The 15,169-nt window shown below is 39.6% G+C and overlaps 1 protein-coding gene across 1 annotated transcript in view; it reads right to left on the bottom strand.

The window, feature by feature from the left end:
• FREM1 (FRAS1 related extracellular matrix 1) overlaps positions 1 to 15,169 on the bottom strand; it is a 68,289-nt gene that overhangs the window by 20,259 nt on the left and 32,861 nt on the right. Inside the window, exons 21-27 of the mRNA XM_063423055.1 lie at positions 14,429 to 14,573; positions 11,929 to 12,070; positions 10,241 to 10,436; positions 8,890 to 9,154; positions 3,415 to 3,829; positions 1,998 to 2,199; positions 1,395 to 1,539 (exon numbers count right to left, since the gene is read on the bottom strand). Coding sequence (XP_063279125.1) covers positions 1,395 to 1,539; positions 1,998 to 2,199; positions 3,415 to 3,829; positions 8,890 to 9,154; positions 10,241 to 10,436; positions 11,929 to 12,070; positions 14,429 to 14,573 — 1,510 coding nt within the window. The remainder of the gene's footprint in view (positions 1 to 1,394; positions 1,540 to 1,997; positions 2,200 to 3,414; positions 3,830 to 8,889; positions 9,155 to 10,240; positions 10,437 to 11,928; positions 12,071 to 14,428; positions 14,574 to 15,169) is intronic.

Genomic DNA, 15,169 nt, shown 5'->3' with positions numbered 1-15,169 from the left:
TTCACAGCTGACCAGCTCTATCACCAGTGGAAGTTTCCTCCTGTTCTCCTCTATCCTCTGATGCTAATTTTGTGAAAAACCCATTTAGGAACCAATTTGCTTTATTTTTGCTAAAGAAGATAGATGTACCAGATGTAGTCCAGCACCATTCAAATAAAAGCTGAGACATGAACAATAAATCAGGTATTTCGAACTAGTGAACATTAAGTGATAAATACTTTAAATTGAGAAAATATCTCACAAAATTTTAAATCCAATATTAACATACTATTTTTTCATTAAAAAACTCCCTTTGGTCTGCTAGCGTGTAACTTCACTACAATGCCTATTTTCTGCAAAAAAGAGCTTTTTCTTTGCTCTTTTCCTAAAGCCATGCTGTGCATTGCCATTCATTTACAAAGAGTTGTCCTTTCCCATGAGAAGTGGCATCAAATAAATGGTGGCTTTAATATTGGTTCATCTGCAAGCCGGCACAGAGCAGCTGGGCTGTCCAAACTCAGAAGTGCTTGTGTACAGGGACATCTTTTGGCACAGCACATAACTGCCTAAATGCTGCCTCCAGCTCAGTTCAGTCCCTGTCCCCTCTGCAGCATTCAGGGAAGTGCTCTGCCCTTGGGTACAGCTCTCTGCTCTTCTTTCTTAAGCATGAGTCCTGGTTTGTGAATAGCTAGTTTAGGCCAGAACAAACACATGGGTTTGGGGTTTTTTCCTTGATTTCCTCTGATTAAATAAGTTGGTTGAACATTTAGCCCTATTTTCAGAAATAAAGAGAAGCATTACATCTGCTGAAGAGCTACTCAACTTCTAGCTTTTAGCATCAAAGCACAGTTTGAATGACATTCTAATTTTTCTTATTTTATGTCACAAGGAGATAGTGAATAATGTGCCTAATACAGTGTACAGTGGATAACAAAGAAGATGCTGTGTGCTCTCCACCTTCTTTCAGTGCTCTTTTACAGAAATATGGTGCTCAAAGCTTTGTTATGTGAGAGCATCCCCTCCATTGTAATCTCAAGTTTGTGACAAACACACTGCCATCAGCTAAGGGCAAGAGTGACCTGCAGCTGGAGGACCATGTTCATGAAGCAGTAGTCCCATCCTTTGGCACGCAGCATCTCAGATCTCCAAATGCCCAACTTCCTCTAAATGTATTATGTTTCGTGGTGAGGCCCTGAAGGCCCTTGAGAGCTCTGACACAGTCTGACCTGGAACTCACTCCTTGTATTTCACCTTCTTGAGGGGAAGAAACCCTCTCTAGTCTAACAAAAGCAATGGCAGGTTGAGTTGTAGCTATGTCCATGTCTGCATGGCTTCAAGCCCAGCACAAGTTCATTTGCCCCAGGGGATGGTGAGCACGGTGCAGCAGAGCTCATATCACCAAGGAGTGGAGCTACCTTTGGGGTGCTGCAGAGTTTCCACTGGCATCTGTCACTAGAAACTCCAAGTTGTCTGAATTCACTTCTTGTGATTGGTTGATGACATAAAGTATGATTTTGCTGTTTAAATCCTTTTGGCTAAATCCTTCCTTGATGAATTCACCTAGGAAAGACAAGTAATATGCAGGTGATCCAAAAGCCTACAAATAAGAATCACATAGTTCTTATAGACTCTTTTCAACTTTTCATTTTGTTGAGAATCTGAGCTTAGAGAAATGTGGGTTTATAGTCAAACAGTAACATCTGTTCTTTATAAGCTCCTTCCAGTTTCTTCATGTGTAACCTGTTTATCAAAAGGCTAAATTCAATATTAATACTTTATTTTGTGATGGAAATAAAAAAAGTTCTCAACAGAAGCTATTAAAAATTATCTCAAACTCTTTGAGGATTCATAACAAGCCTAAGACTCAGGTTTCATTGTAAAAGTTTTGTTACTATAGTTAAACTTTGCCCAAAGTTTGCTATGAAATTTTGATTCTCTCTATCAAGCAAACATTAACAGGGTAGGAATTGAAATTTTGGTCTGGTATGGCCCAAAATAGAGATTATAAAAGAAATCACCTGTTGTTATATTTTCCAGGCAGCCATAATGAGGACCTCGCAAAATCTTAAAAATTATTTTGTCATCTTCTGTATTGGGGTCAGATGCCCTCAGGGACCTGGCAGTAATATAGATCCCATAATTGCCATTCTTCAGCAGTTCCACATCAGAAAAGCAATGGAGATGAATAATTTTTGGTGCTATTTTGTCCAAATGATCCACCTAAATCAAAGTTAGATATTCATTTAACAACATTAGGATATCCTCTTCCTACTTTCACTAGAAGAGCAGTTGCCAGGTCAGGGTGGCCACAGCCACTTTGGCTCACAGTCCACTGCAGACCCCTGAGTTCCAGTTCAGTTGTAAACAGGGGGAATGGGAAGTGAACAAAAAGATTCTAGCAAAGAAAGAAGAATCAGAGCAGGTATCTTACAAAAACTCTCAGAGAGAAGACAGGATGTCTAGGTGGGGAAGCAAACATGGGAAGTTTCCAGGCCCAGATTGCACATTGCTTGTCACATGCAGCAGGGTACAGTACACTCTGGGGAGTGTAACAGAAATTCTATGTACCTCTGCCCTGATGTCCCATATTCCCCTTAGTCCTCATTTTTAATGTAATTTTCTTCACAGCAAAAGATAACTGCAGCAAAGGTTTGTCACCTCTGTTTTATAATAATAATGCTATCTTTAACAAATTCTGATGAATCTTGTAGCATTCCAAAATGGTTGTTGCTGTTCCCGTATCTCACCCTCTGCTGAAATATTATTCCCCACTCATCATATAACTTGGAACTTTGTCATAACAGCCTCTTCATTAGTATCACAGTTTTAAAACACAAAATTTTGATACACAATGCAACCAGACATACTTTGTGTACTGAAACACGACACATAGATACATACAAAAATATGACAGCAAATATCTCTAAGCCTATGACAAAGTATGAAGGACTTGAAAACAGGGGAAATGGGAAGTGAACAAAAAGATTCTAGCAAAGAAAGAAGAATCGGAGCAGGTATTTTACAAAAACTCTCAGAGAGAAGACAGGATGTCTAGGTGGGGAAGCAAAGTGGCTATAATTCAAGATTCCTGTGACATGAAGATCAGCAGTCACACTCACATCCCCATGTGTGCAAATCACAGGGTCAGGCACCATGTGGGAAAGTAGAGGAGAAAGTTCTATCCTTCCCATAGTTGAGATTCCTATGTAAAATTTTTAGCATGCAAGTATTAAGTATATATTTACTTGCTTATCTTTATGCATTTTGGAAAGTAGTTAATTCGTCAAGTTAATTATTCATGGAACACAAAAGCAAACATTTTAGCTGCACAGTTAAATCAGAGACTGCAGCAAGAACCAGCTATCATCAAAACTGCTACATTTTTGATCTTATCATGCATTTATCTCTCTTAAGTAGGCCTCTGGTCACACTTGCCTGAAAGATGAATGGCACTGGCTCGCTCTGCACCCTCCCATTCACGATGAAGCCTTGGTTAGTCCTGTCTGTGGCAATAAATGTGAATCTGTCAATCTGGGAATTCCCACCTCCGTGCTTGTAAGCAACATCCCTGTTGTCCACATCTTGCTGTGTGAAATTGTACTCCAGTAGCACAGCCCCGTGATAATAGAGATGACCGTACTGGGGGAGCTGAGCCAAGAGGAAAGTAAGGTTTTCTTTCGCAGTATCTGGGTCTGAAAGCTGCAGTACTTCAGGAGTAAGAACTGCCATAGCTCCTTCCATTAATCTTAACCCCATGTTCCTAGATAAAATTGGCAAAGCTTTGTCAGCTGCCTCCAAGGCGATCTTGAATGTCCCGTGCTTAGTCCTCATTCCATTGCTGATGATGAATCTGGCAAAGAGAGGCAAGGCAGTCTTCAGCATCTGTTCTTGATTCACCATGTACTGAAATGAAATGACAATGCAGACCTTTACTACAGGACTTGCCTATGTTGATACTGCAAAAGCAGAAGAGCTGGGTGGAGCAGAGCACAAACTGAATGGAGAGTCTGTAAAACTTAAAAACACAAAAGAAGACAGCCAGCTATGTGACAGGAGTTACAATGCACTGGAAGGGATTGAGCTGATGCCGGAGGAAAGGCCTTGAAGATCAAAAAGCATAATGGAGCTGATCTAGACTTCTAGCTGAGATACAGGTGGAGCAGATCTAAAAGGAAAGACTGCCTGGGAGGCTTCGTGTACGTATGCTTCTGGCATACATATTTTATACATCCTTAAAATTTATCTTCTCTTGGTTACTGGCAGTAGCACCTACAGTTTACAGAGGGAGGTATATGAAGTACATGACCTGCCTGGTTTAGTTTGATTTGAGTTTTTTTCTGTTCGCTGTCACAAATTTTTTCTACTCAATGCCCCCAAAACTATGAAATACCAAACTGGAGAAAGATTCAGCGTTATCTCACTTCATGGGTTTGTTTAGGCACTAACTGTATCTTTAAATTTCCATATATTCAGAGGAACTGATTTATATTTCTTTACAAAAGTCAAGCAAAGCTTCACTGAAATACTAAGATATTAGAAACAAGTATATAAATTGTATAGGGTAATGTTAAAAACCAGATATCCATAGCATAAACTTACCAATGGTCATACCTGCACAGTTTTTCTTCCATGCTGGGAATTTCTATCAATAGCCACATAGTATCTTGTAGCTCTCTCTCAAGTAGTGAAGTTTCCTTATATACACTAAAGATTTGATTATTCACTACGGATAGTTTTCTTTTCAAAACTAAGAGAAAGTGGCTCAAGGCTGTAGAGAAAATCTGTTGGAAGCTCTGTTGTTGTTGACTGGGGTAGGGATAATCTTCTTCATAGTCACTTGTATGGGGCTCTGGTTTTGATTTGCGATGTAAATAGTGTTGATAACGTAAGGATGCTTTGGTTTTGTTACTGCTGAGTAGTGCTTACACAGCATCAAAGCTTTTTCTTGCCTCTCACACTGCACCACCAGTGACTGGGCTGGGAGTGCATATGGAGTTGGGAGGGGGCACAACCAGGACAGCTGACCCCAGCTGACACAAGGGAGATCCCACACCTTCTGGTGTCATGCTCAGTGTCTAGAGCTGAGGAAGAAGGAGGAGGGAGGCGGAGACATTCGGAGTGGGGCCATTTGTCTCCCGAGGTCACTGTTGTGCATGGTGGAACTCAGCTTTCCTGAGGATGGCTGCACACCTGCCTGCTCACAGGAGGCAGTGAATGAATTCTTTGGTTTGCTTTGCTTGTGTGCACAGCTTTCGCTTTGTCTATTAAACTGTCTGTATCGCAACCCATGAGTATTTTCACTTTTACCTTTCCAATTCTATCCCCAGTCCTACCAGGTGGCGAGGGAGCGAGCAGCTGCCTGGTCCTTAGCTGCCGGCTGCAGTTAAACCATGACAGAAGCCTACCAGCTGGGTATGGGCTTTTGCCATACGAGTGACAGCATGGTCTGCAGGAATTTATTATTAAATCTAGTTGTGGAGAAAACCAATCCTTTACCCTTTAAAATTCATCTTAGATTTCATTGGCAAGATCATTATGTATTTTCTTCTAAAACGAATTGCATGGAACATTTTCATGCTAGTAAAAAAAAAGCTTTTGAGGGTATATAAAACTAAAAATTGCTCTGAAAATGTCTCATGATCCTTCACGTCCCATCAGCTTATAGCATGTATGAGTTACCTGTCTTTCTACATAAATTTCAGTGATTCTGCTGCACAGTATGTGCAAAAACATTTTGTAAGGTGGTTTTCATACAATTATGTTCTGCCTGAGTCAGAGCAGAGTCTGCTGTGCAAAGAAATCTGTCTCTACGAGAGTGGAACAGTTGTTTCAGACAGTATGAGGGCCAGCCTAGCTGGCTGCTTTCCACCTAATACTCTTCTACCAGTGAAATGGGGACTGGCTGACATTTAGTGGATTATCTGTTTTCCCTTGGTCTCTTGACCACAGACCTTGAAGATATATTTTTAAAATTACATATATATCAACATGTAGTGTATTCCTGTGTGACTTGAGTGTGAGTGACTTTCCATCGGTCAGGGAGCAGCTTACTGTGTCACACAGACTGTCCATCTAAAACTCCTCATTGCCTTCACCAACATTGGATGATTAGAGCTTGATCACTTGTAAACTGGCACTGTGCCATGAAACAGATGGGAATGAGCATAGGCAGACCAGGAACTATGTAGCAGTTAGAAATATGTTTACTGAGGATGGTATTCCCAGCTGGGAACCTAGAGACATCTGTCTACAGTGACCTAAAGCTATTGTGCCAATGGTAAAAGGGTTGTGCTATTTGTAAGCTATCTGAAATCAAATACAGAACTAGAATAATGATGATACATACTGTGTTAGGAGAAAAAAGGGTAAAGCACCTTCAGTCAAGACCTTAACCTTCTCTCAGAAGGCCTGGAGGACTGCAGCAGAAGTGCATGTTCTCTCATTCTTTTGATTGCTGTAAAAACATTTGGATGATGTCGCAAACAGTACTTAGTGAAAGACTTAGATAATTCAGTTCACGAAACTCAAGATTCATCCACCCTTCTCCAGAATACCAGACAGGAACAAAGCTCCTGCATGTATATATCAGACTGAAATTTACCATGAATTTCATTCATTGCTCATTTCCTAGGTGATGAAATTGCCTACATCCAAGATGTCCTTCTGCTGTACTTTGGGAGATTTTGGTGGTTTGTTTATTTCTGGTTTATGTCTGCCTTGTAGTTTCCTCAGGAGTGGAGAGCAGACAATATTCTCACTCTGATGAAATTTAGGGTACAATTCCCAGGCAAAGTTTGGAGGACATGATGCATGGTTTGATTTCACGACTACCAACATTTCATGCTTTCTGCAGATTGATGGCAATGGAGTTGGCAATAGGACCTACCATCTGTTATGGCATTTAAAAGATAAAAATGGAATCATAAATAGTGCCAACTCATTACAAAATCGAGCCAGCATGTCAAAATGGAGGACATTAGCATGTTCTTTTAGTATCCTGCTGCCAGCATCTGATGTCAGGTCGCTAATCACTTCAAGTCATCTGTCCAAACAAACACTGCCAAATCTTTCTTCCAGGCCAACAGCACCAAACAATACAGGTAAATTTATGTCTGAACGAAGTACTTTAGTGGGAAGTAAAAATCTGGTCAGTTAATTCCTCCTCTTCCCACAATTACCCATATAATTAATTCCTTGTTGAAATAATAATACTATTCTGCCAGAATATTTATGCGTCAACACAAAACCAAATTATTTTCCAAATGATAACATCAAGGAATATAATTATTGAGATAAAAATAATTATCAAATATCAGTATTTATTAAAGCATAATAACCTTACTTTTATAAGGCTGACTTTCTAGTTTGGTTCTTAACCATTGGCCTAAACAGAAAACAGTGGGTTTATCCACATTTGCGATTTGCCTAGAATTGTTTGATCTGCTTTCATTAGGATACAGAAGTCATAGTGACACAAGGCACTATACTACACTGCCCAAACTAGGGCTGGCATGACTTGTATAATCTAATTCTAGTTTTGGTGTTATGTTTCACAATTAAGAAACATAAAACCAGGGGATATTTTTTCACTTTTTCTGTAGTGAGTACAAGTGAACCAGACAAATCTCCTGACTAGAATTTCCACCACACTGAACGTAATGGAAGAGATAGTTAAAAATGTTTCATCTGAGGAAAGTTTCAGAATATCTTTTGGGTTAACTCTGGCCAATGCTATCTGGCCCAATATCACAGGGAGATTTATTTGTTATCTCCATGCCCTACTTGCTGGACTTGCCTGCAAAAAACTTCTCAAACTGGATGATGTTATTGAACTTCATCATGCCTCATGAAAAAAGCCACTCAGATCAGGAATCTATTCTAGAGTGTAAAAAGGGGTCTTTTCTGAATTGCAGATCTTAGGAGACAACTCTTTAATTTTTCTTAGTCAAATAAAAAATAATGAGATGTTAATTTTTAATAATCTCTTAAATGGACTAATTTCTAATCTACAGTCCATCTTCTGTCAAAAGCTGTTTTCAGAGAAAATTATCAATATTAGCAAAAAGCAAGCATTCTTCCTTTGGAAACATTTTCTTTATTTTTGAGCTTTTCCTTTTGCCTAGTTTTGACCTTTTTCACAAAACTGTCCATGAGACTTTGACCAGTACATCTGCTTTTTATCTGTTGATAATTCATTGTATCATTCTACTTTATAACCAAGGGAGGTTCCTTTATGGACAAAATGAATGCACCTAGTATTAACAGTTCTAAGTGGAAAATTTCAGAAACAGGTGAAAATAATTATCATTATGTTGCTGAACTGGACCTGTAGGTAAACCTATGGAATTACCCCAAAATTTCAAGTGTCTGCATGAATTTCTGAGCTATGGTAGTGTCAAAATAGATTAAGTGGACCGGTTTTCATTATATTCCATAATACTTAGGGATTCAAAAACCCATAATCAAATTAATATGATAAATTATAACAGATAAGAAAGCTGTTATTTAATACCTGAATGGACTAGCTTTACCACATCCAGCTGTAGCAAGAAACCAAAAGAAAATTCCACCAAGTATGTTCTCAGTCCTTCTCTCTTGCTTAAATCATAACAGCTGTGTGTGCCTGGGTGCTATAATAACGTTGAAGCTAGTATCATTGAGTAATGTGTCTCTGGTTATGTTTCCAGCTTCAATGAGAAAATGTATTTATTACCAAAGCATTCCCAACTGCATTTATTGCAGTAGAAAGAGATGTGCTATACAAACATTGGGAGTTCACACAGAGCCTCCAGCTCCTTTTAATAACTTCTTTTGTGGTTTTTTGGGTGTTTTGTGTTGTGTAGAGCAGGTTTTTAAATACCAAAAAAATTCAAGGGGAAGAGCTTGGGGGCGTGGGGTACTATGCCTTACCTGAATGTATCTTCACGAACAACTGCCTTGGCCTTGTGAATGTAGCAGACAATCTGTCGTGCTATGTCCATCTGACTGAAGCTCGTGATGGGGATGCCAGGATAGCTGACATACTCTATTTGTCCATATTGGGGAGGGGAGGTTATCACATAAAGGAGCTCCTCTGGCTTGTCAGTACCGTCCAGTGCAAGGAGGACATCGGTTGTAATGTAGCTGCGATCTCCTTTTGGCGCTCGGAGACGTTCCATAAAAACAGCAATATCTCCTGCAGAATAGACAAAACAATGCTAACAGTCATATTGAACTGGATGATCTCTTCTGCATTGTTTACTCATAGGAAAGCCGAGAAAGAAGAGAAGAGAAAAGGAAGAAGAGAAAGAAGAGAAAGAAGAGAAAGAAGAGAAAGAAGAGAAAGAAGAGAAAGAAGAGAAAGAAGAGAAAGAAGAGAAAGAAGAGAAAGAAGAGAAAGAAGAGAAAGAAGAGAAAGAAGGAAGGAAAGAAAAAAGGACAGGAAGGAAGAAGGGGAAGGGGAAGGGGAAGGGGAAGGGGAAGGGGAAGGGGAAGGGGAAGGGGAAGGGGAAGGGGAAGGGGAAGGGGAAGGGGAAGGGGAAGGGGAAGGAAAAGGAAAGGGAAAAGGAAAGGGAAAAGGAAAGGGAAAAGGAAAGGGAAAAGGAAAGGGAAAAGGAAAGGGAAAAGGAAAAGGAAAAGGTGTAAGACTTTAAGATTATAGAGAAATTCAGCATGGAAGGGACTTCAGGATATCTTTATTCTGACCTTCTGCTCAAAGCAGGGTCAACCATGAGATCAGCCATAGCCTCATTGGCTGGGGCTTCTTCCTGTTGAAACCTGAAAACTACTGGGGCCAAGGATGAAGAGACCACAGCCTCTTTTGACTTTTTCCAATATCTTCCAATCCTAGCAGTGTCATGTAATCCTTTTTGTTTTTAACAGAGATGTAATAAAAAAAGAGAGACCATAAGACTGTAAGGAATAACCAGGGAGACAGTGCTCTTTCTGTAGTCTTTCTGTAGTCCTTTGCCTACCTTTTTATATTCTTCCCATTTTTCTGTGCTGATTTACTCAGATATAAAGCTAGTTTCAGAAAGATATTTTCAGCTCTATTTGTACAGCAGCTGGTAGTCCTGGGAGGCAAGGTGCAACACATTGCATTTGGTGGAGCCTTTTCAAATCCCAGGACCTGGCCAACAGTGAAATCCAAGCAATTAAACTTACAGGATCTGCAGGGACACTGGCCAGGGCATAAATTGTGCTAAGGAAAAGAGCAGGACATGTACTCAAATATCTTGGTTTCAGAAATGGGCACCGTGAATCAAGTTCAGTGGATCTTTACCCTTCTCCAAGTCCTTGATATTTATGCAGAAGTCCACAGCTGGGGATCTGTTGAACCCATCCCAGAGGTAAAATGTGAAGCTGTCTTTTTTCTTGGACCCTACAGTTCCTGTGTGGACATATCTCACAAGGTTCATATCCACGTCTTCCTGAGTGCACTTCATTCCAGTTTGGAGAGTCAGCCATCCTTGTCCTACCTAAAAAGCATAAGCATCCTTCATTAACTGATAATCACCCACACATCCTTCCCTGTTAATTGTGTTTCCTTGTAGTAATATAGACTGTTAGTGGCAGCTACCTGGCTTTCCTTCTATAGGCTCTTTCCTCACAGTATGTTTTGTAGGGCAGCAAATATCTTGATTTTTTTTCGAGCAGATATAAGGCTGGAGAAAATACTATGATCATTAATAAAATAGAGTAATATGGGGTGTAGCCCCTTTTACTCTAGGAAATAAATTTCTGCACACTTCTCAATCAGACATCAAGATGAAATTAAATAGTTCCTGACCCAGCTTATGTTTTCTATTTCTTAATTTCACAAAACTTCTCTTGGTTCTATCTGAAATCATAGCTAAAAGAGTATCAGAAATAACTCCATGGAAGCACAGAAATTTAGAGCCCCAGAGGACCTCGGCTGCAAAATAAAGCAACTGAATCACATCATAAATTTTTTTACTTTTCTGAAAATAGCCTAGTACCCTAAACTGGACTGATCCATGAAGCTGGCATTTACCAGCAGTAACTGCATCACTAGATTTAGAGCAAAGGTTATCAAGGACGGAGAGCTAAGATATATATATATATCTGTATTCTATATGTTCAAACTGACAGACTCCAGTCACAAGCTGTCTCTTGCCTCAGACTTAATTCACAAGTCTGATATGATCCACAGATTGTTGCTGAAATCAAGCAGCAAAATGCTTTCCAAGTTCACAAGTTTTAGAAATAGAATTTAATTTCTATTACATATGCACGCTATAAAAAAAAGAGGCTTTTTTTTTCTATCTTTGGTCAACAGATTATCATGTCATCTCATCTTCGATTTCTAATCTTATTTTTTGCCATTCCTCTTGATATATCTTTTCCATCATCTTCCTTTTTCCTTCCTTCCCCCTGTGCTTTTCTTCTGGTTGATGAGATATTACTTCATCTTTCACATGCAACTCCTTCCATGCTTTCTGAACCCTGAAGTAACTGAAGTAAAGGTGCTTTTTTGGTGGGGTTTTTTTGGGGGGGGTTTTTTGGTTGGTTTGTTTGTTGTTGTTGTTTTTTGGTTTTGTTTTTGGTGGGGGTTTTTTTTGTTGTTTGGTTTGTTGGTTGTTTTGGTTTGGGTTTTTGTTTGTTTGTTTGTTTTTTTGTTTTGGTTTTGGTTTTTTTTAACCAAGGATTTTCCCTCCATTTCCCCCCAGCCTGTGGGACGATTGTCCCAGCACCTCTCTCAGTTTTCACCTCAGATGATATGCCATATTTTTTTACCTTCCATCTTCTCCTATTCAGGACCTGGGTTTTAGTGCCAAAGCCTCTGGGACAGCATCATTGTTTGACTCAAACACTCCAGCAATCAAACTGGCCAAGCTGTCTACTTCAAATTATGACAGGCACTTGGGAGAAAAGGAAAATGAACTTCTTTTGCTCTACAAAGATAGAGTTCTTTGCATGCTGGCTTTTTGTTGAATTACAAAGACTAACCTTGAGCTGAAGCTGACCGTTTTCTGGAAGTCTTTCAAATAAGTAGTAAATTCTCTCTCTGGGGGTATCTTTATCTTCTGCTGACAGAACAGCACTAGAAATTATTTGAGTTTCACCTATGTTCACCTCTATATCATTCTTCCTGAAAAAATTACAAGTCATGTATTAATGCAATAAAAGGAACTTTTTCCACATGTAATTTCTCTGCCAGAAATATGGATTAACCAAATCCTGACAGAAATGACAATTGCAGAGAGAATAGAAGAAGGGTGCCTATTTCAGTTCAAAAGAGAAAAGAAAGCAAATAGTACAGACAAGCTTCTCCTTACAGTGGTGAGAAACAACAAAGATACCTAAAACGAACTGATTTAATACATCTCTCTTATTCCCCTGGACCCTGTTCTGCTTACTCTCATACAATTTATAGGAAGAAGACAATGTAAACAAATACACTGCATTATTATTGCTAACATAGAGCACAGCAATACTGGCTCTAATGAATTGATTGTTTTTTTAGGAAATGACTGTCTTTTCAAACAACTCGTCTTCAAGGCTCACCTTTATCTGTAAGAGACACAACCATGTCTAACTGGGTTCTTTATGGTCTTTTTAGCACCCACATATCATTTTGGGAAGAAGCTCTCAGGAGGAATGTATGAAGGCTTTACATTCCCCAAGGGCACTCTCTGCTACAGGATGCAGTCCAAGAGGTGACAGATTGAGGTTTTGGCAATCACCGTGAATAAGAGGCACTGCTTGCCAGCCAAAAACATCCCATCACAGGTTCTTCAGTCTGTTGACCATAACTAATAGAGATGAGAGCTGAAAATCCCTGGGGTGGAAAGTGCCCCAAGATGAAAAGGGTAGAAAAGTTTACATATACTGCCCAATATTCCACTTTAAAACACTTCACTGGCATAAGTAACTTTGTACCCTTTAGTGAAGAAGTAGTGACTGAATGAGGCAGCTAAATCACCTCAGTGCCAAACGAAGCATTTTCTTAAAGAACTACTGCTTAAATACTGGCAGCACACCTTATGTCAGTGGAGAAGTAACAGGCAAGAGGCAGTAACTTCTTATAAAGTAATAGCTATTTTGGGAGGTGATGTCTCAATCTGTGCCGTTCACAGGAATGGCAAGTGGTAAGACCTAATATTGCCAGACAAGGAAGCAACAGTTTCTGGATCTAGCTGGAGAAAGCTAAAAAAACTTGACTTCCTGCACTTCATCATCTTCTTTCAGAGAGATAGGGTGGAAAATGGTAGATCAAGCTATAGCATGTGAGGAACAAATAGGCAATTATCAGTAATTATCTGTACATGATATATGCATACATAAATTATACTCTTTATTCTAACTGAAAATTGACATTCGCTCATATTAGCTTTATGTGGTCATTGAAAACCTTTTAACTAAGAAACTGACATTTGTTATTGCAGGAAGCTCTACCTGGTAAAAAAATAACATTATAAATTCTTTGCAATGGGAAATATAACTCTGATCTGAAAGTACGCCAAATATCCTGAGGGATCAGAAATTCCCTCCTTAGTGGCAGTCTGCTTAACAGGTTTGAGTCTGAAATGCAAACTTTAGAGGTTCAGAGCTATACCCACAAAACCTTTGGACTCTTAGCTTCCCATCTGCCTGTCTGGGGCTGGAAAACAGTCACAAGTATGGAGGTCTGATGCTCTGTGACAAGACATCAGTTGGACATCCCAAGGGATGAGCTCCTGTTTAAAATGTCCAGGAGGTTTGGCTCTCTTGCAGCCAGCTGCCTATCTATAAATGGTCTGCCAGGCAATTTCTGATCATGTCTAATTCATTTACAACTCCTGCCTTGAAGCATAAAGGAAGTTAGTGTGTGCCTTTGCAGAGCTGAATTATGGCAGAGAAAAATGGTTTTAGAATATAAAAGAAGAGAATTATAATCTGAGAGCAAGCCCTTCCCCTACTTCATGCTTGTAATCCAAGCTTTGGCATGGCTCTCCTCATGCCAAAATCCAGAGCTGTTTTCAGAGAGATGTTTTAGGCAGGTGTTTGTTTAAGAGAAGGGAAAAAACAGTATCACAGTGGGCATGTTCAGCAGAGGCGCAACACCTGGCAAACACCTTGAAGCAACTTGTGAAAGAAACAACGAACCTGTTTCCCCACACACTTTTATTTTCCCTCTATTTGCTCAATACAGAGCAACATAAGGCATGATCTTCTTTCAGTAAAAAAAAAAAAAAAAAAAGTTAAATGGGCTGATAGAGATCTACACAGAAACATTTTTCCTGACATTAATCTGTTACTAATTAGGGCTTCCTCTTTGCACCAGACACCAAAGACGTGTTTTAACAGTGAACATGGTGGGATGCCAGGTTGATGGTTGGACTTGATTATCTTAAAGGCCTTTTACAACCTTAACAATGGTATGATTCTATAATTTGGTGTTTTGTTCACTTTTCCATCATTTTGTCTGAACACATCCTGCCGTCAGAAACAGGAACAAATTACTTACTTGCTCAGCACTGGTTTTTCATCATTAACTGGAATGACCTTTACTGAAATGGTTCTGAGGACTTTATGTTTTCCATCTGATAGCTGAATTTTAAAGCTGTCAGAAAGGTTTTCAGAGTTGTCATGCATGTACATCAGCTTCACTCCTATGTGAGGCAGAAACGGGGAGAAAAATAAGAGAGAAAGAGAGGGAGTGAGAATGGGTGAGAGAAATGGAAAGAACAACCTAATCTGACTCTTGCAAAATCCCTCTCATCATTTCACTCTGCTTCAATCACCTTTCTTCCATCTCCCCTCCCCATGTGCTAGGGTAACAATAAACTTGCCTTAGCCATCAGTGGATGGGTTTGATGAGTCACTGCTGTTCAATGATCGAACAACATACTATTGACTCAAGGTCACCAGCCTGACCTAAATAAGGAGTGACTCTCCAAAAAAGGCATCTCTGTCAATCTGAAAGAGATAAATTTCTTCTCCTCTCCTTATTCCAGACCACTTTGATGGGAACCATAGAGAGGATGAGACTGGAAGGCAATATTTTCCTGTGCTTTAAATAGTCCTGTGGGAGCTTTGAAGCAGCCTTTGGAAGGACAGCTGGCTTTGTATCTATGACCATGGACAATCAGAAGTTCTAGGCTGAAGGTGGCTCATTCACCATTGTAGATAACAAAAGGAAAAAGCCAAGAAAGAAAGTCAAAACCAATACTTGAGAAGGCAGAAGAATTTGGAGTGGACACCTGAT

This window comes from Prinia subflava, chromosome Z (assembly GCF_021018805.1).
Source record: "Prinia subflava isolate CZ2003 ecotype Zambia chromosome Z, Cam_Psub_1.2, whole genome shotgun sequence".
In the NCBI taxonomy this organism is placed as follows: domain Eukaryota; kingdom Metazoa; phylum Chordata; class Aves; order Passeriformes; family Cisticolidae; genus Prinia; species Prinia subflava.
The sequence above is the reverse complement of the archived record's forward strand: the minus strand, read 5'-3'. Positions and strand labels throughout refer to the sequence as shown.